The sequence below is a fragment of the Polypterus senegalus genome, chromosome 2, assembly GCF_016835505.1.
Source record: "Polypterus senegalus isolate Bchr_013 chromosome 2, ASM1683550v1, whole genome shotgun sequence".
NCBI classification, from domain to species: Eukaryota; Metazoa; Chordata; class Cladistia; order Polypteriformes; family Polypteridae; genus Polypterus; species Polypterus senegalus.
This window is the reverse complement of record NC_053155.1, coordinates 290,068,745-290,093,088: the sequence shown is the minus strand read 5'-3', so window position 1 is coordinate 290,093,088 and position 24,344 is coordinate 290,068,745. Positions and strand designations below refer to the sequence as shown.

The 24,344-nt window shown below is 39.5% G+C and overlaps 1 protein-coding gene across 11 annotated transcripts in view; it reads right to left on the bottom strand.

Moving 5' to 3' along the window:
- Positions 1 to 24,344, bottom strand: part of LOC120523983 (protein furry homolog) — a 468,780-nt gene that overhangs the window by 99,193 nt on the left and 345,243 nt on the right. For all 11 annotated transcript variants that reach the window (XR_005632732.1, XM_039745747.1, XM_039745746.1 and 8 more), the window contains 7 exons: positions 22,829 to 22,920; positions 22,559 to 22,731; positions 12,604 to 12,764; positions 9,194 to 9,304; positions 5,342 to 5,496; positions 3,492 to 3,591; positions 1,043 to 1,214 (listed from right to left, as the gene is read on the bottom strand). Coding sequence is in view for 10 of the 11 variants with exons in the window: in XM_039745747.1 (XP_039601681.1) it covers positions 1,043 to 1,214; positions 3,492 to 3,591; positions 5,342 to 5,496; positions 9,194 to 9,304; positions 12,604 to 12,764; positions 22,559 to 22,731; positions 22,829 to 22,920 (964 nt within the window). In the remaining variant the exon portion in view is untranslated. The remainder of the gene's footprint in view (positions 1 to 1,042; positions 1,215 to 3,491; positions 3,592 to 5,341; positions 5,497 to 9,193; positions 9,305 to 12,603; positions 12,765 to 22,558; positions 22,732 to 22,828; positions 22,921 to 24,344) is intronic.

Below are 24,344 nucleotides of genomic sequence, written 5' to 3'. Positions count from 1 at the left end.
CAAGAGTGAAAAGTTCACTGAGAGGCCAGTGTAACTAAAGAATAAAAGTAAAAGAAAAGTGGGTGAAAACATTATCAAGAAAAGAATCTGCTTTAGACTTGTCCATATCTGAGATTATTCAATAAGCAGAAGGTCAATTCACTTGTGCAGATTCACAGACCTCCGCTAAATATTTCCAGTGGCTCACCGCTATGAACATAAATGTAATGTCAGAAAGTGGGCTTTCAGTTCAAATGTTTGTTGGTGTCTGAGGGCATCATGTTTATTTCATTAAGGCACTTTCAGAAAGTGTCCTATTTAAGAATATTGTAGTTAAAATGCATGTGTTTAGGACATTGTGAGCAAATGACTGGATGACTTCACATGTGGATTATGCAACCCAATTAATGTGAGATTTTTTCATGGATGTTTTGATATCGTTCACTGTTGTCCAACGTTGGAAAACAGCACAGATGTTTATTTCATCAAAAACCTATCTCCAATCTGCCTGTAAACATCGGATTAAAACATTTTCTCTGCTACCATGACAAACTACAGGAGGTAGGTGTAGTGTCACTTTAACAGTCATCTGAAAATAATTATTGCTAAAAACAGTACACAGCTCAGTTTTATGTTAACTGCATTATTCAGTCTGTACACAAACCCTTACAGAGAACACCATTCATAATACCAGCACAGTTGTCCTTGCTCATTAGAAGTTGGTTTGCATAGGCAGGAACTCAGGCTGAAAAACCGGCAACAGAGGAATGAAGTAATTCTTTACAAAGTCTAGTTTTTGGTTCAAGTACTGTTTTTCTAAAAAATAATTGGGGCCTGTCAGAGATTTCTGACATGTATCCCTATATATACATAAGAAAACAGAAACCAACTCAACTACTTACAGTATACCTCAAGTCAATTCCAGTATAGTGAATTCTGAACATTTTAAGAATGTTATTGCCATAAAAACTTATTTTTTTCATTTAGTTGAATGTACCTTCAAGCAAAACATATACATTTGTTGTACAATTAGCCCAAAATGATATCATAAAGAAATATTCACCTGAGAACAATGGAAGTGTGAGTTCTGGATACATCCTAGCCAACTCACTGGAAAGCTGTGACAAAGACACGCTGTAAAGGGGCGGCAGGGGCCCATGTGTTCCATAAAGAACACTGCCAGGTTTCTGCTCCATAATTTTTTTGGAAAATATAAACAGCTTTGTTTCTAGAATCTAAAAAGAAGAAAAAAATGTAAAGAACAAAAAAAAAACAAAGACATTTTCCTGAAATCAGATATCCCTGTTCAATAATTTGCCTTTGTGTAAAAGAACAAAGCCAAATATTACTGGTCTGAACACTCTTAGTAGCATCAGGAAGTCATTCAGACTTGTCATAATTACAAATTAGGAAAAGAGGTAACAAAACTAGTGTTTCATGAATTACTATAACAAAAACAATGGAAAGAAGACTACACTTATGTCTGTTACATTAAGATTAGTTTTTTTCAAAAAAACTCCTATAACTATAAGGTGCACTCACTGAGCAAATTATTGAGAACACTCTACTGATACTCAGTAGGACCTTCTTTTGCTCTCAAAGCAGCCTCAGGTCTTTGTGGCATGGATTCCATAAGATGATGGAAACATCTCTTTGTTATTCGAATCCATGTTGAAAAGATTGCATCACAAAATTTCTGCTGGTTTGTCAGCAACATATTAATGCTGTGAATCTCCTGCCCTACCACATCTAAAACATGTCCTGTTGGATTCAGATCCAGTGACTGGGAAGGCCACTGAAAAACACTGAACTCATTGTTACTTTCATGAAACCAGATTGTGACGACTTTTGCTTTGTGAAATGATGTATTATTATGTTGGAAGTAGCGATTAGAAGATGGGTAAATTGTGGCTACATGATCAGCAACAATATTAAAATTGGCATTGAAATTCAAGTGATTATTGATTGGTGTGCCAAGAAAACATTCCCCATGCCATTACACCTCCACCACCACCACCACCACCAACCTGGACTTTTGACACAAGGCAGGGTGGGTACTTGGATTCATGTTGTTGGTGCCAAATGCTGACCCTGCCATCTGTGTGCCTCAGTAGATTTCGACATTCATAAGACCAGGCTACATTTTCCCAGTCTTCAATGTGCAGTTTTGATGAGCCTGTGCCCACTGCAGTCTCTGCCTTTCATTCTTGGTTGGCAGAAGTGGAATCTGATGTGATATTCTACTGTTGCAGCCCATTCACCTCAAGGTTCTTCACGTTACGCATTCTGAGATGCATTTATGCACACCATAGTTGCACAGAGTGGTTATCTGAGTTGTTGTAGCCTTTCTGTCAGCTTGAACCAGTCTGGCCATTCTCCTCTGACCCCTCTCATCAACAAGTTATTTCTGTCTACAGACCTGACACATGTTGGATGTTTTGCTTGCTTTTCGCATCATTCTGCAGAGTAAACTCTAGAAACTGTTTGGCATGAAAATCCCAGGAGATCGATAGTTGCAGAAATACTCGGACCAGCCCGTCTGGTACCAACAATCCTGCCATGGTCGAAATGACTGAGATTGTGTTTTTTTCCCCATTCTGGTGTTTGATGTGAACATTAACTGAAGCTCCTCACCTGTACCTGCATGATTTTATTCAATGTGCTCCTGCAACCTTATTGGCACATTAAGCTAACTCCAAGGATAAGCAGGTGCACAGGTACTCCTAATGATTTGCCCAGTTAGTGTATGCAAATCATTATGTACTAAAGTTCAGTGTTTGTGAGTGTTTTTAAGAGGACAGCAGGTGCCCGCATCACACAGGCACCAATGACATTTTAAACTGTGGAATCAACTCTGCATGGAACCCATGCCAACATTATGCACACTCACTTTAATATATTTAGAGTCCCCAATTAGCCTAACGTACGCATGTTTGAGATAGTGAAGGAACTGGAGGTACAAAACATAACAAAACCTTCTCATACCCCTATTCAGTGTACCAGGGCCTCTCCTTCAAGTCCTGCATAGGCCGTCAGTTCATTACAGGGACCACCTACATACACCCTCACTTAGTTCAGAAATGCCAACCAACAGAAAATGCACATCGATTTCTGTATTTTATTACAGTAATTAAAATGGAGTTATGTTGTTTATTACATTCTTGTTTATCATGGTGCCAGAGAATGGCAAATATGTTGCATATTGGCTGGACATGCACTTAAAAATGTCACTGTATTCTGTACTTGCGATGATGCCACTACCACTACTACTGCTGCTAACTACAGTAGAAGGAGAAACCCACATGAACACAAAGAGAATTTGCACATTTCACACAGACAGTGCTTGATCTGGGACTCAAACTCAGGTCCCATGAAGCATGAGTGTCAATACTCCGGTTAAACAATTAGGTATTGTTGTTTCGGTCCATTTGTATTAAGATTCTGCTTTTGCAAAGTGATACTTCAGCCTGTCCATTCTACACAATTTGAAATGAAATGTTATTTCCTCATACCTGCATCAGCTGCATTGAGATTTCATAGATTTCCCTGCTGGTGTCTGAGGACTTAAAAAGGACCAAGTTCAACAATGTCACGATATCACATGGATAGTTCCTGGAAAGATGGATAAAAAGAGCATTAAGTAGAAAAATATAAGCCTGTATTGAGTAGCAACCAAAGGCAGGCCTTTCCTTGAATGTTAACTTTCTTATCTTTATTAAAGTGTAAACTGCAAACTTTAATAAATGAGAAACTGTTTCAGTTTAAGGGTTTTCGTGGTAACATAAGCCTAGTCAAGGTATTTCCTATTAACAAAAAATTAGAACTTTTGTCATATGTAAAAATAAAGTGTAAAGCATTCACATTCTTCAAGAATCTTTCAGCTCAAACAATGCATTTTTTTTAAATCTACAAACAAGCTGCAATTTTGTCCAGGGCCTGTACCCACAGCTGCTGGGATAAACCCTGCATCTGTGTTTTCTGTGCCCAGGGCAAAGCAACTAGAAATTGTGGATGACTAGGTGGAGGAGATTATAAAGTTAAAATAATAATACCCACCCGGGTCAACAACCTGCAACATGGTGGATCTCTGGTGAGACCAGTCACCATTAGGGGGGATGATGTGGAAATAGTGCAGAGCTACAAAGACCTGAGGATTCATAAACTACAAACTGGACTGGTCTGACAACACAGTGGTCCTGTAGAAGGGCCAGTGCAGACTGGGCTACCTAAGGAGATTCAGGTCTTTTGATGTGTGCAGTAAGCTGCTGGAAAAGTTCTACCAGTCCAGAGAAGCCAATGTGGTGTTCTACACTGCAGTCTCCTGGGGAATCAACTTGAGCTCAAAAGCTGAACAAACTTATCAGGAAAGCCTGCTTCATTACAGGGTGAGCCTCTGGCACACTGAAAGCTGTTGTGGAAAAGAAGAAAGTGACAAAATTGGATGCTGTCATGAAAAATCCCCTTCACTCCCTCCAGGAGGTGCTCTAATGGAGACTTTTAGCCACAGGCTTATTCCACCACGGTGTGCTAAGAAATGCCTCTGGGGGTCTTTTCTGCCCACTGCTATCAGACAATTCAATGCTTCCACCTGATGTACTTGTTAAGTTTCATTTTTATTTTTTTATCAATTGATTGATTGATTGATTGCCTATATTATTTGTCCTGTGAATCAGTATCTTTGTTTTTTATGTTCATGTTGCTGTAGGTATCTGTATTTCTCCATGACATTAATAAAGTTTAATCTAGTCTAACCTAATCTAATCTAATCAGGAGGGAAACTGAACCAGTAAAAAGATGACTTGGTATTTAAGACATGCTGGGATATGGCAGCAAGGTATTACAGGATTGGGCAAAAGCCTCATTTTGTTTAACTATTTTTCATTATTCATTCAAACTCATTTAGCAGTATGAATTATTTCTATTTGCCACTTACGCTTAAATGCTTCTTTTTTCTGCCTGTCCATTACATGTTTTTTAAATCTGCTTTTGTCATTTACAGAGCTGTGGGACATACACCAATGATCATTAATGTAAGGATCACCACTCTCAGGGCCTGACATTATCCATTCATCCATCCATATTTATTAAAGTTAAAGCTTGTGGGCATTAGCTTGATCATGGGAAAGGCATTATATGAATAAAATGTATTATTATTTTTATTAGTAGTAGTATTACTCATACAGGGCAAAATGGTGTAATTAACACCTCAAATCACTCAGTTGGGGCCAAAGAGTTCAGGAATGGTCAGACAACAGCGTTTCATGCTTTCATCCTTACTTTAAAATAAGTGCAGCCATGTAACAACTTTTTAACTTTAAATAATTAAACATGTACTCTGTAGACATACTCTTAAATCTCTTACCTGCTCCCACAAACAGTAGCAATAGCTTTGAAGCAGCCAGAAGCAAGCTGATAAGATCCAGTAAAGCAGCGATCCACTGCCCAATTGAATAAATTCACTTGATCAGGATTCAGTTCTAAAAGCAAGATCACTACTTCACAACCCAGCAGGTGTACCTGTAGGAGGATTAGGGATAAATTCAAATAAATTAAAAGTATTCTAATAAAAACATCAAAAAGACCATCTCAAAAACGTATAGGAATGACATTTGCCCGTTTTCCATGTCAGTGTTGGGAGGGCTGAAGCCTATCTTGGCAACATTTCACAGAGAACACTATAACTAAACCTGAAGGGAGTGCCTGTCCAGACCAGGGATACTCAGACTAATAAATTGGGCCAATTTAGAGAGAACCCTGAGATGGGAGAGTCAACCTGTGGATCTGGAGAGAAAGCCACACAAACATGAGGAGAATGCAGACAGTGCAAGGCCTGGATTTGAACCTGAGAGTGAATGGCATTTCTAAAACTAAAAAAAAATAAATAAAAAATGAGTGCCATCAGTGGGCTTATTACTCACCCAATGAAGTGCTTAATGGCAACATTTCAAAACAACTCAGGGACTTAAGAAATTCACATTACAGCTGAACAACATGAAAATATTTGAAGAATTTTTGAAAATTCCACTTTCTAGCTGACTGTTGTTTGCCTGTTTGTTTTTGTGACGTGGACTTAAATCATTTCTTTAATATTTATCAGATGTCTGGATCTCTTAAAAGTCTGCTCGCACAGTCTGACATGCCTCACCGAGACATTATAATTAACTTATTCTGTCAGTTACTGTATTGTGCTTTTAAACTAAAAGGGAGCAGTATGCCAAAAAGGCCAGCTTCATGAGCTAAACCAAAGTGAACAGTAGGTTTAACAAAAAACACAGCAAGAAATAAATAAGAAAGATACTTGTCAAATGTTAAAAGACTGGTGCAACTAAGTCATTAAATAAACATCCGCCCATTATGTATTGAAATACATGTTTGAAAAATGCAGCAACGGATGGCTACTAGTTTCTTTTGAGCTGATGGCCCACAGGAGGCGCTCTGTTGCATTGTGTGTATGGTAAATAAAATGTATGGTGTCTACTGTATATGACAATAAAGTTGGAAATATAATACTGTATAGTTTAATTATTTTGTTTTCAGATAATATTCTTTCATTCATAACAGCAAATATAAAAAAATTAAAATAACACTTACAAAAAACACAATAACATGTAACTCCCCAGCTAATGGGAAATGTTTCACAATAATAAATGTAAATAATCCACTAAAATGATTAGCCACCTGTAGTACTCATTACAGGATCACAGCCACCTAGGGCACCTCCCAGAAAAAGCAAACATAAATGAATGAAATGCCAGGCTGTCTCAGGGCACTTTCATGCTCATACCCACCCTGAGTCAATTTATAGTCACTGGTGGACCTAAATGGCACGTCCTTGGGTTCCAAGAAGGAACCTGCAGTCACCTTGGTCACAGAGAGAACATCCAAACGAGTCAGAGACTAAGCAGAGAAGTGAACCTGAGTTGTAGTGTTTGAATAGGACTGTTTGGGATGGCTCGTCACATTTTATGGAGCACAGCAAAGATTAACAAATGTGTTGTTACAAGGCCCTGAAGCTGTGGAATGATCTGCCTGCTACTATTAGAGGTGCTCCTTCCATCTCAGTTTTTCAATCCAGGGTGAAGACTCGCTACTCCAATTTAGCACACCCTGAGTAGAGGCATCTCTATTGTTAGTCAGTAATACTAAAATATAAGTAATATTTAGTATTTATAAACTGTTACTAACCCTCCTCTGTTCTGTTTCTCGTTTCAGTATCCTCATTTGGCACTTGGTGCCACTGCTCTACCCTCAAGTTATCTGCCTATCTATGGAAAAGTCAGCTCAGATAAAGGAACACTGGAATCATCGGGTTGAAGAGTCCTTTCATCAGATTGTTGGCTTTGTGACTCGCCTGTGGAATGTCCAATGGGGTGAGGCGGCTTGTTGGCCAAGGTCTTCAGGACTCTGCCTGTGTCTGGCTTGGCTCCTCTTCTACAATATGGCTGTGCTTCTACAATGAGCTGATGGACAGATATAGTTCTTTTTCACTTATGTTAATTAGTTTCTACTTTGTTTTTGATGTAATTCAACAAATTAGCATACCTCATATGTGACAAGTTTTGTATTTAGTGAGTGCTATCATCTATTCTTGCATTTTGCCTTGAGAGTTGTAGCACTTGCACTTGGTGAGGAGAGCTGTGCAAGAGCAAAGTAGTTTGTACTTCTGTATCATATTTCTGAGGTGGACATGATAAGAGTGGTCATTTAGCACCATGAAGGGAATTACTTGTGTTCAATTTGTGTGTTGCATTACCCCATTTTCTGACACACACTGCATGCCCATCCTATCTAGAACGGGGTCTCTCTCTGAATTGCCTTTCCTAAGATTTCTTCCATTTATTTTCCCAATAAGGGTTTTAATTTTTTGTCTTCTCTGGGAGTCAGGGCTGGGGAGCTGTCAGAAAGCGGGGCCTGTTAAAGCCGATTAAGGTATTCCTTGTGTGATCTTGAGCTACAGGAGGAGGTTGGGAGCATTCGCTGATTACAGCGCGTTGCCGCACCCACCACACAGCAAACCACCCGAACTGAGATCTAAGTGTAGCAATGCAATGAGTGACACCTTAGCATCACAATGAACAGTGTGAGGTTTCTACAGTGACTGGAGTGCCAATCCTGACAACAACCCCCAAGTTTTCCCTGCAAGTTGGAGGACCAGGGCTGGATGCAGATTAACGTCATACCCTGGACAGAGCAAGTGCATGTTAAGGGCCCAACGGAGTAGAGTCACTTCTGGCATTTATGGGATTGGAACCGGCAACCTTCCGATTGCTGGCACAGATACCTAGCCTCAGAGCCTCCTGGGCTACACAAAAAATAAATTGTTGGTGTTGTTGACGGGAATGGGAAAGAACAGACAAAACACTGGTTGGAGTCGGAGGAACAAGGGGGTGTAACATTCTTTAGATAAAAGCAAAACGCAACCACAAAATCAATCCTGCCCCTAGGGCCTACCTGAAATAAAAGCTAACTACTGGTAAAGTTCCCAAGGATGATGGAAGTGCAAAAAACATGGTCACGTGACAGAATTGAAAATGGCATTACATAAATAAAATATAATAAAAGAAAATGCAACAAAAACCTAATTTTAAAATTACCAAACCAATCATGAAACTGATACTGACAATAAAATGTTAACCTAAAAATCCCCAAAACAAGCAAAACCACACACACATATAGCAAATACTTACATGACAACAGACACCTGCTGCCACAGGTAAGTGCTGCTGCATTTGCTGACTAACACAAGTGCTCCCTGTTGTGAAAGTCCTTTTTTTGTTAAGTTTGTTGTATCTTTTTGACCATTTCTGCTTTAGGTTTAACTTGTTCAATTTGGGTTATTTTCCAGTTTTTGAGTATTGGGTTAAGCTGACTTGGCTTTGTCAAGTTTAGATTGCCTTTTTCTTTAATATTTTTAAGTATTTTTTTGAATATTTATTTTTCTATTTAGTTTTTGTTTCTTTGCATTTAGGTTTTCGGAACATTTGAAATGTAGCACCTTTTTGATTTTTTTTTCCAAGTTTATTTGAAACATCTTTATTTATTAAAATTAAAAAGTAACAGGTTTCAAGTATGGCTAAGATGTTTTTGTCTGTTCTGGCCTTTGTCATTTGGGTATAATCACAACATCTGGGTTTAGATAATACCAATGACGACATCCTTAAAAACAAAGCGTCAATATACCATGTGAACAATGAAAGTACTAGAAGGTACTTACACGTAAATCCTGGCATGCAAGAATATTGTCCAGCCACTTGTAAAGGTATCCATCAGGGGAGAGTCCAACGTTGTCAAAGACAGGTCCACAGCAGAGTACAGCTGACATCGCCTACAAAGACAATTTGTAAATAAGCACAAATGGCAAAAATATGGTACCTTCATGGATCACTGCTCTATCCATTACAATACTGGAGATTCAGGAGGTCTAGATTGGCATACAGTATGATACAGTATGACACTAGTAACTGTGTCCTTGATATTTTACACAGTAGCTCTGACAAGATGAGCTTTTAACATATCGGTACCACTTTAGTTAAGGTACTGCAAAAATGCATCGATTTCTCATTTCCTTATGTGTAACAAGACCTTAACAAAGGCTTCTTTTGGTACTCAAAACACTTATAAAACAAAAGTAGATGGTTATTCATCTCTGTGCTATTTGGCATATTGACATGCTGGCAAACTTATATGTTAATATGAAGGATTCACAGGACTGACAGTAAACATGCAATATCAAGAGAAATGTGTGTCTCAGTTAAGCCCCCCAGACCACTCCAAAGTGGAGTTTTGATAGTAGGTCACACTGCAGAGATGAACAAATTGAAGGAATGCACACAATTAGCATATAATGATAAATACAATCACATTTTTCATTTTTCTAATAACATTAGTAAGAACATTCTGATTTATTTTGTAAATTGATACTGAGGTTTTATGTGAAAGTCAAATTCCATGCAAATAATCTTATTATGGCAATAAGGTGAAAAAGTTCTCTAATATATGGTAAATAAAGGCCAGGTTTCAATAGTTTAACACACACATTGATTTTCTATTAGTTCGCAATTAAGTTGGTGAATTTATCACTAAATGTAAATCTACTGTACATGCAAATTACGTTTCGCCAAACATTTTCTGAATGTAACTTCCATATTCATGAACATGACTAACAAAAGAGAATTATATGAGCTCTATTTTTGGAATGTTTGAAACATTAATTGAATATTCGGCTTTTTTTTTTTTTAACTTGATGATATTTCCAGCACATCTTTTATGACATCAACCAATGCTGGCATCACACCCAACATAATCCAACATTCTCTTGCCTGATGCTACATTACGTAGCAATGAGGAGTTGCTGTAACCTCTTGTTGGACCTTTCACTAAAAATAATTGGTCTGATTGATTGACTCTCTTTAGTATTTAAGTTTCAGTTTCTGGTTTGCATATTTTAACTTTGGAGAGGTCTTTTGAATGAAACTCATCTTTATTGGCCACAATGCCAAACTAATAATGACTAGGCCAGCATGTGAACTTATGGCTCTTGATCTCTGAGGCTATGGTGCTCACCATACTGTACACAGAATTAAGTGTCCCACATGCACACTCTGAATGGCTATAGGAAATTGTTAAGTATTGAAGAACTGACTGGAAGATTTTTAGAAAAAAAGATACCAAAGAATGAATTTAGATTGTCAGCTTCAAGAACATGCACAATGGAAAATAAAAAAAAATATGTATGACAAATACTACAATATTGTCTAACTAACATAAAGGCTACAATACAATATTATTACAAGAAAAATAAAGTTTTTGGTAACTCATAATTTTCCAGTAGTTAATATACAACAACAAAAACAGGAAAGCTTTAACAACTGTAAATATTAATGACAACAGCTTTTTGGTGTCTCATCTGACCGCTCACTGAAGCCACCACTGCTTGACACCCCTGTCTCACTGAACCAGTAAGCCTCGGAATCTGCAGTTGTCACATTTATCCCACTCCTGCGGTAGGGTCTTACAAAGTCGCTGGCTAAAGGCAGGCAGAGGACCGCAACTCTGATTGGGTATAAGAAAAGGAAGACCAAGATAGCACCTGCTCACCAGCATTTCTCAAGACAGCTGGGACCACAGCAGCTGTGTGTGTGACATGGTTTTGTGTTGCTGTAGTGGCAGGTCACATACAAGCAAGAGGGCTCCGACAGGTCTGCATCTGCATGAAACCTACCCCTCGCTTTCCTGCTATTTTGGTGTCTATTGTAAGTTTAACAAGCATTACAGGTGAATCACCTGAAACAACCTCTCTAAAGGAAGAGTCTGAAGTGTCATCCCTGCTCTGTAGTAGTCACTCCAAGATCACCAGATATTGGACAGTCATTTGTCCTTACCTGCAGTCAAGACACTATGGAGTGGCGCAGTCCATAATATCTGGCAATGTCTTCATATGGCACATCTGCCTGTGGCACGGCAATGGCCATTACTGTGACATTTGATGCATTATGAAATGCACTGACCACTGACTAATTGTGGCCTCTATCTTGCTATGAACTAAGAGTTTAAAAAGTTACCTTACCAGACATTGTTCCCTCTGTAATTTTTTGAGTGAAAGGGCAGCGAAGGAGCTTGTGTGCATTTGACAACTTGCAATGCCTCACTGTGTAACCTGTACAGCTGGTCCAAGGACTTAAAACAAATCGACACCCTTTGATGAAAGTACACTAGCAATAACTGGTTTTCTCATTCTAGAATGCTGCATTTCATTCTTCGAACAGTACATGAGTGTGAGTGTGTTCTTACACTCTACTGGATTTATCAGTGTATTTTGATGCATGTCCATTTAGCACCAGGTCATTTAGCACTGTAATGTTTGACGAGTTTGATCACTTTGCCGTTTCATGCAGGCCTGACATAATTTGTGAAGAAAGTTGAGTGAGAGTAAATAATGTTTCACTAACCTTGTCCATTCTTTCAAATTCTGCATATGAAAAACTTCAGTGTACAACAAACAAAGGAGAAGTGATAACACACAAGATCTTGGGCACGTCATACTCTGGATGAGATGCTTAGAGATATTAGCCTTCAGCTTCAGCACTTCATTCTTGTCAAAAACATAATTCAATAACACAAGCATGTCTATCTGTTTTTGAGGGATAATTGTATTAAATGAAGACCTATAGTTAACAAAAAAGGATTCAGCTGTACAGTATGTGCAAGGTAATTTTAGATGATGAGCATCATGCAGCCCCATGGAGATCATATCCTCCATGACTCCAAGAACACAAAGGGCAGGAAGCTGCCCATGAGACATGGCTTTCTAAAGAAACATAAAATAAAACTTTCATCATACAACACAAAAGTCCAAAGTAACCCTGGAATACCTTGCTGCTTTTATAGCTGAAATGACTATAAAGGCAGATTTATTAACAAATCTATAAATCTGTTTTTTAGTGACACTGCAAAGAACACACCCTGATAAAAAATACTTTTAATCCCTCAGGCGTTAGTGACTAAACTCAAAAATGTGCTTGGTAGCGCTTGGTTCATTCTGATTCATGCATCCATTAAAATATTTTTTTAATTGAATTTTAAATTTCTCTCATAACATTTTATTATGATGCAGAATTGCATTACCTTCAGGGCACAGTACTGATATCTGGTGATCTGATGATTTCTGTCACTGTAACGATCCAAAGGTGTAAACATCACACTGAATGGACCAGCCCACTGGCTGAATAAGATGAACAGGTGATGTCTGAGGCTTTGCTGTGGGAAAAGAAATCGCCGATGATGGACTGTGGACAAAACAAGAAAAAAAAAAAGAAGGATCAGGAGTGAGAAATTAAGCAGAGACATTTAAAGGTAAAATCCATCAAACTTGTAAGTGGGGGCTCCATCATATATTCATCATCACAGACTAAATGTTTAAAAATAGAACCTCCAACAGCCTTATCTTGTGATTAACTGCTTGCACATCCTTGTACCTAATTACTGTTCTATTTTTAGCAGCTTGCTACTTCAGAGGAATTCAGCCTAATCTAATACTGCAGAAAATAGACTGACAGCATCATCCAAGAGAAGGACGAATATGCACATTTGAAAGTGCTTTAGCCTTTGTTGTCCAAATATCAAGAACTTGGAAAGCCAAGCAAAGTTTCGGTTGCCCTTCAAAAAAGCCATCAAATTCATGCTTCGTTTAAAAAAAAAAAAAAAATTGCTCCAAGGGGGGACTCTAACCTTTACAAAATTCTAGGGTTGTAGATATTGTTACAAAGAATTTTGGCTGGGTTCTCCAAAACTTCATTACCACTTGTGAAAATGTTTACTAAAATAGAGCCAACAAAGTTTCATATTATTACTAAGAAAAAAACAACATACACAGTAGTGAAGGACAGCACAGTGACACAAAGATTAGCACTACTGGCTCACAAACAGCATTGAATTGGTACTAATATTTTGCCTTTTGCACTGATTCCAGCTTTTGAACCTCACTACCAGAACCAAAACAATACCAAAGCAAATAACAGATACCTCTCCCCACTCCACTGACTCCCAGATGCTTGGTTGAACCCTTCCACACGCACACACATCTGCAAATAATTATGAGAAATGGACCCTTAGAGTCTGCATGACATTAACATATATAAATTGCGAAAGACGGCTGGCAGCTCATCCTGGTCGACATATCCAGGACGCTAGATGGCGTCTTCCCTGCAGCATAGAGGTGCCCCAGATTCCCGCAGGGCATCATGGGAGATGGAGATTGAATTCATAACCCTGCTGGGTACTGTGGGTGCCACCGTGTGATGCTGCAGGGAGACGCGAGGATTTTTATTTTCCCTATAGCCCGGAAGTAATCCCAAGTCACAGGGACGGAAGAACAGAAGTACTTCTGGTCTGTAGAAAAATACAAGTCTTTATCTGACCGGGTCAAAGACTATTTAAAGGACTGGTGAAAACCCAACAAGGAGAGCCGGAGTTGGGATAGTTTGTGACAGAGATGCTATTAGGAGAGGAGGATATTTATTAATGAGCGACAGCACCCTCTAGTGTCACAGTGGCGTAGCTGGCAGGATTTTCTGGCCGTCTGTTTGGCAGAAACCTGAAAAGACAAAAAATTCTGTGTACCCAAACCGCAAGACAGTGTCACGACATGCAGGAACCCGCCAAACCCATTCGCCAGTCCATCATGGGGAAGAAAAAAGCGAAGCAGACCGACAACACAAGGGGAAGTCAAGCACTTAATGCTGCCTGCATTCAAGACGAGATACAGAGTGGCTTCCCATATCGGAAGAAAGTTCCAGATGATGGCGTCCAAGACAAGGTATGTGCTGGGGAAGGGGTCGAGAACATCGAGTACTACACTTTATTCCGTGCTCATACCTCGTAGAAGGAGATCATCTGGAGATTCTGCGAGAGGCAGGAGATAATCCCAAAGACGGTAGTTCGCTCTCCGAGGATCATTCAAGCGATGAAGACTTCCAGCCTACAGTTTGCCGGCAAGGGACACGTGACCTACACCGAGGAATTATGGGAAGGAGAAGGTCCACATCCTGCTGAGTATTACTTTACCAATGTAACGACGGACTTGGACTTTCCGAAGGGGAAGGGGGAGGCGAGCAAGGCATCACTCTCCCCACACAAAGGTAAGGAGGTTCGGGACATGACTGATTGATCTGCCGCTAAATTAAAACAGGCGGATAACAGTTGGCCATTAGCCGCATTCCGGAACTCCAATTCCCAGCTATCCTTGTGAGACCCAACAGAGCATGCGCCAGAAATAGGCCTGCTCATTGGCTCACAGCTGGGAGGTGGGGTTGATGATGGTTTGAGCCCACCTCCGACCGATACAAATAATAATATTGAAATGCAGGAGCTGGAAAAGTTCATCCAGCCCGCACAAGGTTTCTTGCAGATAGCGTCTTCAATTAAGAAGATTGTGGAGGAGCTGGGAGAAGCGGCTGAAGTGCCTTTGAAATGGGTGGAAGAGTACCTGCGACGATTTGGTTAGGAGCTTCCCGAGATGGTTAATTCGGCAGTACAGGTTAGTGTTGCCGTTACCGTACAAAAAAGATGGACGCAGAGTGAAACGGCCCCATGATTAATTAGTAGCAGGTGTCAAGTAACCTCGAGCCCTACAAAAGAGACCGGAATGATGACTGAGTGTCCAGTGGAATGAATGAATGAGCTGGAGCAGCAGAATAGCATTGCCTCCTGGATGGATTCGATCCTTAAGACATCGGCTCTGGTCATTCATAAATCAAAAGGGGTGCAAAGAGCAAAGGGTCTCTCTCTTACACAAAGAGAGAACCAGACTGTGAGAAAGTCCCAGATTAAACAGGAGATCCCGGAAGAGAAACGGGGGTCTCCTGATAATATAGAGCGTGGAGCTGTGAACTCATGTGCAGCTGATGGCCCATCCTTAGCTGGTAAAGGGGCAGAGCCAGCGTTTCCAACCTGTTTTCAGCCTCGCAGGGTGAGACTATTGGGAGGTCGTCGGCTCTGCTATGAATGCTGCCAGTCGGACCATATGTGGAGAAACTGTCCACGGAGAACCGGGGAGGAAGTGAAACATGTGTGCAGTGTCTCCCCATGGTTTTCTTGTGGTTATTTTTCAGGACGAAGCAACGGACCAGCCACAGCAAATGACACCTCCTAGAGGAAGACAACCCTTGCTGGGCTGGACGCTATGCCCCACTGTGCTTCGCTAAGGGTGGGGAACTGTGGTAGATGTCTGGCAGCTCATCCCGGTTGACATATCCAGGACACTAGATGGCATCTTCCGTGCATCGTAGAGGTGCCCCGGATTCCCACAGGGCATCAAGGGAGATGGTGTTTGGATTCACAACCCTACTGGGTACTGTGGGTGCCACTGTGTGACGTTGCAGGGAGACGCGAGGATTTTTATTTTCCCTATAGCCCGGAAGTACTGCCAAATTACCGGGACGGAAGAACAGAAGTACTTCCGGGCTGAAGAAAAATACAAGTCTTTATCTGACCCGGAAGTGCTATTGAATCACATGGACAGAAGGACAGGAGCACTTCCAGGTCAAGGACTATTTAAAAGGACTGGTGAAGACCCAGCAAGGAGAGCCAGAGTTGGGAGAGAGTGTGATAGAGCTGCTGGGAGGAGAGGATGATATTTTTTATTGAGCGACAGCGCCATCTAGAATCACAATACATAGGTTCTATGAGTCTAGTTGACTGAGAAATCTGTGCGGAATGTATCCCTTTTCGAGTTTGCTAATAAATAATTCAGCGTAAGATGCTTGTAAACAACCATTTATGTCCAGTACCACAATTATCTTAATACTGGTACTGCATCATTGTAAAAACTGGTGCTTTTGGTTTGTTTTCAGCTCTGATATACTGCACAACACTGTTCACGGATGTGGAGTTCTGAGCTTGTATCACAGCACAGGCTTAAAGTGTTCAGTTTGCATATTCTCTTCTACTCTAGATACACTGGTTATGTAATTTCAAAAGATGGGCCAATGGATGATTGGACAAACATTTCCACGTTTAAAAAAAATGAACAAATATTAAAATATAGTTTATAAAAAGTAAAATGCTATGGAAAATAAATTATTAAATTTCCCCAAAGGCAATAAAGTATTTATCTATCTATCTATCTATCTATCTATCGTAATGCATGCATGCCTGCAAACCACCTTCCTGGCACTGGTAAGGTAAGCAGTTCCATACCAGAACAAGAGGGGGTTCTGATGTGAACAATATCTTCTCTTTCCTCCTCCATAGCCAGGAAAACACACCCAAAAAAGATGTCTAATCCCATCCCGATGAACAAAGAACAAATGCTATAAACACATGTTTCTGGAAGGTGGCATCAGGTAGGTGGCATCAGATGTAAAATCGACACACAAGATGGGCAGATCTATCAATCATGCCTTTTCATCTGTTATTGGTGAGTGGGAAAAACAACACATTAAATTACTACAACAACTTTTGCTTTGCTGTATCACTAATTTACAAAGAACAAGTATTCAGTTTTTTTTCCCCCACCATGTATGAACCTAGGAATCTTTGAATTCACACCAATTCTTATGGCGAAGCAATATGCTTTATTAACTTCCTGCAAAGCAAAATGCAATGCTTCAATGCTCGCACAGATGGCACACCACAAACATTAGCACTGCTGCAGAGATTGCTAAACCAAATGCTTTGTCCTTGTTTATCTCACAAAGTTTATTTAAAAATAAATCGACACCCTTTGATGAAAGTACACTAGCTGGTTTTCTCATTCCAGAATGCTGCATTTCATTCTTCGAACAGTACAGAGTGCGAGTGTGTTCTAAAAGTCTACTGCATTTTTTTGTGTATTTTGATTTATGGGCATTTAGCACCAGGTCATTTAGCACTGTAATGTTTGATGAGTTTGATCACTTTGCCCTTTCATGCAGGCTCGACATAATTTGTGAAGAAAGTTGAGTGAGAGTAAATGATGTTTCACTAACCTCGTCCATTCTTTCAAATTCTACATATCACAAACTTCAGTGTACAACAAACAAAGGAGTAGTGATAAGACATAAGCTTTGCTGTATCACTAATTCATTATGAACAAGTATTCCATTTTTATTCCCACCATGTATGAACCTAGGGAATCTTTGCATTCACACCAATTCTTACGCTGAAGCAAAATGCTTTATTAACTTCCTGCAAAGCAAAATGCAATGCTTCCGTGCTGTCACAGATGGCACACCACAAACGTTAGCACTGCTGCAGAGATTGCTAAACCAAATGCCCTGTCCTTGTTTATCTCACAAAGTTTGGGTTTATTAATATGAATTAATATGAACCATGCAATTTGTAGTTATCATCTTATTAAGATGAAGTACTCTGCCACACTGGAAAACTAAGAAAGTGTCTCCAAGTCCATCTGACTGGAAGATTAATACTGAATTTAGAATTCACAAACTGATGTAAGGAAAGAGACAGAGGCCAGGAAAACTCCACAGAAATAGCCTGTCACATTTGGCTGGAGTGTTCGCAAGCTCTTGTGGATTATTTTGTTTGCTCCTATTTGACTGGCCAATGCTCGTCTTCTATGAAGTGTAAATCCAGCCTGAAATACATTAAAGGTGCAACAGTAAAACAAAAGGCAGCTTATTTCCTTTCAGTAAAAAAGTGATGCAGTGCAAAGCTTCCCACATTGGTTTTTTTTTGCCACTGTGATTAATAATAATAACATTGGAACTTTAAAAGTATTTCAGAACTAAATAGTGATTAAAACATTTGAAAAAATGTAATTTTTAAATTTGGCATTTTGTAAAATTTGTGACTAATAAAAATTGTCCTTTGCTTCTCTTCTACGTATGTAGTTGTGGCACCGCACCTTTCAGTATGAAATTTCCTGAGGCTGATGGAGGGAAGAACAACACTGAGGACCTGTCCTTGATGACGTCTGCACTGGCTGACTCGATCTCACTTTTTTAGATTTCTTTTTTTGTATCTTAGATATACCATAGAATGCCCATTGGTACCTGGACAGGGTTTAGATTGTAGAACCTCACAGGTTTTTCTTCTCACCACTGACCATCTGACATTTAGTATAATTAATTTACTTAATTATTGTCTTTGTTTCCACTTATCACCATTTGTAAAGCACCATGGATTAAACTTTGTATTGGAAAGCACAATATAAATAGATGTTGTTATTTGTCTGTGAATAAAAGTTTAGATAGATAGATAGATAGATAGATAGATAGATAGATAGATAGATAGATAGATAGATAGATAGATAGATAAACTTGTTTAATAATGTGTTATAAAAACTGCAGGTTAATTGTCTACATGGGCATCATGTAGGTTCCCATATGTAGCCAAAAGAATTTTTAAATGTACTAGGGGGCTTCACTTGCCAACCCCCCGGCCTGCACTACACTCCAGCCACTTTGCACCAGCCACTTCAAGTCTCTGCCACTCACATATGTTGATTTCACTTTCACCAAACAACTAATCTTTTAATTCTCACGGATACGCCTTTGCACTGGGAAGAAACACTACTTTTCCCTGAAGGCAACACGAATTAGACAATCTACAAGTCTCCGAATTAAAGTTTAAATCTGAACAATATATTCAATCTCTTTTCGCTGTTCCATTATTTCACCAAGTAAGATTGCACTAATGTGATCTTTACTGTCGTTTTTTTTGAGACTTTCGAATTTTAGTACAGTGATCCCTCGCTATATCACGCTTCGACTTTCGTGACTTCACTCTATCATGATTTTTTTCTCACACACGCTTACGTCACTACGCATGCGCTTTCTGAGAACTTTTATCTAAGCCCCACGATGGCTCCTAAACGTGCTGCTTTTTCTAAGCCTTCTGACAATAAAACTAAGTGCCGGAGGAAGATGCTTACTATCCAGGAGGAGGTGAAACTCTTGGATATGATTAAAGATGGCAGTACCCTACAAAAGCCTCCTCACGCATATGAAAAGACAGCGCCAGCAACTGCCTATCAAGATGTTCTTCAGCCGCGCACCCAGACACCCACTGCCTACTCCTAGTACTTCTTCACTGAAGACAACAACGCACCTGCTGAAGATACTGCACCACCTCTGAAGACTCTCCTACTGAGGTCGTGTCTTCATAGGTTAGTGATTTTGTGCAATTAAATGTACAGTACAATAATCTACTATATAAAAGTGTTCGGGATTGTCCTTCCGTCCCGTGAGTGCAAAGCGTAGCGGTATTCCGCTTATTACAGACTTACTACTTGCGGCTTGAGGTACGAAGCGACGCGATGTGAGCAGAGTTCTGGTGCTCTCATCGTTCCCTTGCTTTTGTGCGTGATGCGCTGGAAAAGACAAAATTATGTCTCTGGAAATAATTAATGTTGATGGAGTACAAATGCCTCACCGCGTGGTAAATATCAGGGGAGATGGTGCTTGCTTATTCTCATCTATAGCTTATTTAGTGCATGAAACTCCGTCTTTAGCGGTACAGATTCGGGCTGACATTGTACGACTTTGGACAGGCACTTGAGGGGATAAAAAACAAACTTAGGTTTTCGGGAGATGTTATGAATGGGCACTTTGATGTTCTCATTCCCTACACTTACATGCCTGATGTACACATGGAGCGCACAAAAATTGAGGATAAAAGTCGGTCGCCTTAAAAGGCGAGTGCGCCTAGTAATATGATACAGTATTTGTAACGTCTAATATGTCTTATTTTCTCTTATTTTGTCTAATATATTGGGTAATACGAGTGTAATGGTGACTAAAGGGTGTTATTTCATGTCTAGAGGGCTCTAATAATGTTAAAAAAACGTATTTAGAAGGTCGTAAACAGGTTTTCTATACTCTAACTGCGAAAATATTCAATTAATAAATAAAGAATCCTACTTCGTGAAAATTCATTTATCACGGTAGAGTCTGGAACGGCTTAACCGTGATAAACGAGGGTTCACTGTACTTTCATTATCCCTAACCTGCTCTGTATATGTATCGTGCCAATGTTTTTAAACCTTTTTATGACGTTCTACTTTGTCATCTACTCTTTGTCTTTTATTTCCGGCCCCAGCGTGGTTAAATCTCTTGGCACAAAGTCTCGTCTCACGGGACTTGAAAGCATCTCTCTGAAAAAAAGTCACGTCTCGTCCCAGGCTAACAAGTCTTGTCTCACCCCAGGATTTTTTTTATATAATAGAGAGGCATTTCTATGCTGCCCATTAAAAGAATGTGTCAAATATGAAACATTTTGGCCTCGGCTGTTGGTTGACAGATCTATTACAAACATAAGGGCTCATTTCACAAGGACCCACTCAGGGCTAAACCTAAACAACACACTCATGTATGTTATATAATAATAAATAACAGAGTATTACCAGTCCTGCTGTGGAGACTGCTGAGATACCTGAAATCCATTTCCACAATTAAAAAAAAAAAAAAAGAAGAAACTGATTTTTTGTTAGATATAATAAATGCCATATTTTAACATATAGCAACAACTATCCTTTCAACTATACCTTCAGTCATACATAAACGAACTAATACATGGCACTTTATTTAAAAAATAATTCTAGTAATTGATATTTTTAAACATTGGAACAAGAGGGAAGAAGTGTAGAGATGTAGTCAGAAATTGAGCAAATAATGTAACTGGCAAAGATAAAATCTAACGGAAAAGGGTTAGCTTAAAATCTTTAACCAGTAAACTATAAGAATCACAATGAGGTGGGCTTTTAGGGTTGGTTTTGGCAGTAATGGAATGTCGAGGCGACATTTTATTTTGTCTCTGGATCATTACTAAGGCAACATAATTACAAATGGCAAAGCCATAAGGAAACAAAAATATTAAGAAACGTGTATATAAGGTCTAATTTACAAAAAAATGTAATATTTATGGTCTACATGAATTAAGACTTCAAATTGTCACCAAAAATCTTGATAATATTTAACAAATAAACTGTTAAAAAACAAAAAGAGAAACAGACTACAATATGACCCAAGTACTAGCAGAACATTACATTGTGCGGTCCCTTGTAATTTCCCCAACAGGTATTTTAGCTATCAATCACCCCCATATCTACCATACAAAGCACTACTTCTATCATTAAATTAACCTTTCATTATCATTTCAGACACTTAGGCCTTGTTTCCTTGTGTATTTCCTGCTATTTCTCTGCAGCCATATAACAAATTTGACCCAGCACACCAGTAAAATCTATTCTATGGCCCCTCTTCACATCACCAAGGAGAAGCAGTGTGTTTTTAAAAAATATGACATGCTGCATACGTTCGACACACCATTGTGCACATCAGTGTGTTTTTTTTTCCCCCACAGGTAAACACACTAAAGGGCCATGTCTAGCCGCTCCCTACCAACCACCTTCTCCTGCTTCCTGTGGTTGAGGCTGACCACATGCCCACTCCAATCACTGTGAAGGGAAGTGCAGTTTTCTGAGTACTGAGCACTCTCTCCTCTTAAATCAGCAAAGAAGGAGAATTATCAATGGGAAATAAAGGCCTGTGACCAGGTGTGTTCAAATTTATGTGCACATTTTCTGCACATAAATCTCTGTGATGGAAGATGACTCCAATGTTTTTCTTTGTATTTATTTTTTGAACTTCAGATCTTTATTCAAACACAAAATGACAGACAGAGGCATGTGGAATTAGCCCCTGAAAATGAATGTCATCAATGCACAAAAACCACACTGAAAAATGCACAGGTGTGAATGAGACCTAAACCTAAGCCACATTAAGAGAGATAGATGCCTGTCAAATTTTAGTTTATAAATATAAGTACAGTATATAGGGGGCTGAGCTCATCAAAGGAAGCACACCATATAAAAAAGTAAAACTGGTTTAATTGTAATTATGTTAATGTATTATTTAGGGTTTAAAATAAATAAGGGTAGCACAAGTTGTGGTTTGGCATATTTCATTCTATTGGAGAGTTTCTAACCAGGCATTATGTGTTTTTCACAGATTAAACTCGACTTGAATATTATATGTTTCATTAAATTTAAGCAGACACTCAGTTCTACATGATTTCAAATCCAAGGGCACTTCTACATGGCAGCTTTCTAAATGACTCTAAATCAATGTAAAATGTTTACCTGGCACACACTGTATCAGGTTTGCCACCATGGCACTGAAATGTGCCCGGATGTCCTTGAGGATTTCCACATCCTTATCGTTTTCTGCTTCAAGAAGCATTCTTGTGAGATCGACATACTCCAGAAAAAGAGCTCCCAAAGCCAGTGTGTCACGCTCTAAAGCCCCACTTGTGCTGTGAGGAAAATAAATAAGACAGATAAAGACTGAATATGACGACCTCTTCAGAAAATATTCTTTGACATGACAAATCCATGAGCTGATAGACTTACTTGTCACTTATAACTCCTGCATCAGCCAGCAGCTCAAAAATTCTCAGCAGCTGAAGTCTCAGCAAGTCTCTGCGCTCACGACGCTTCTTATTCTGTTTTGACAATATTTGTGATTAAATAAGAAATATTTTGATAAAACAAAATCTTTTTTGTAAGCACAGACACAATGAAATTGTGCACAACCTTCTCATACAGCAGCTGAATGTACAGAAGAACAAGCATGACTTAGTACAACAAAAACTCAAACCTAATACTAAAGCTTTTTGAAAAGTTCTAAGAAATGATTTTATGTTTATTGATACTGCAACCTTCATTTCTATTTTATGAGTTTTAGTGTTTCTGAGGCAAGGTAAACTGGGTAACAACAAAGTGCAGTTTTTCTTCCTTATTTATTTACACTTTCTTTCTTGCAAACTTGGGTGTGACTGCCGATCCTGCTGTGATGTGGGAGACTTTCCATGACAAGACCCTGAAGGTTGCTGAGGACTGTATTTATGTTGCTGGTGTTCCCAGAAGGGGGTGTTTCATGTTGCAGGTCACAATGAATATCATTGAGAGAAGTGGCAGCACACAGCCTGATGGCAATTGAGATCTGTACCGGGAACTGAGAAGGACAAATAAGGAGGCGTTTGTTAGAAGAATCTGTGAGCAATGGATATACCATCTATGGTCTTGTGATCCCTTCCTGCTTACAGGGGAACTGAAGCATTATACACATCTGAATCTGTTCCTCGGAGAGTTGCAGTCAAGGCAGGTGATAGAATGGTCGTTTTGGATGATGCTGCAGTTGTGACCCACTGGGCTGGCTACTTTGAGCAGCTGTTTAAAGCTGATCCTCCAGCTAGGATGCTGGATATCTCTAGACCTACGGTTCTTAAGCCTGATCCTCCAATTAGCTGTGAACCACCCAATCTCACTGAGACTGCACAGGTGGTGAACCAGCTGAGGGTAGGGAAGGCTGCAGGGATCTGTGGTATCCACAGTGAACTTCTCCAGTCTGATGGTAAGGCGGTCCTCCTAGCATTTCAAGCAGTTTTTGCTTCCATTTGGGAGATGGGTGTTATCCCAACTGACTGGAAAACAGGACTTGTCGTCCCTATCTGGAAAGGGAAGGATGATCGCCTGGATTGCAGAAACCTTGTAGAGTCATCCTCAATATGATCCAACAACAACAACATTTATTTATATAGCACATTTTCATACAAATAATGTAGCTCAAAGTGCTTTACATGATGAAGAAAAGAGAAATAAAAGACAAAGTAAGAATTAGAAAAAGACAACACTAATTAACATAGAATAAGAGTAAGGTCCGATGGCCAGGGTGGAGAGAAAAAACAAAAAAAACAAAAAAAAACTCCAGACGGCTGGAGAGAAAAAATAAAATCTGCAGGGGTTCCAGGCCACGAGACCGCCCAGCCCCCTCTGGGCATTCTACCTAACATAAATGAAACAGTCATCTTTGTATTTAGGGTTCTCATGGAAGGACTTGATGATGATGATCATGTAGACTTCTGGC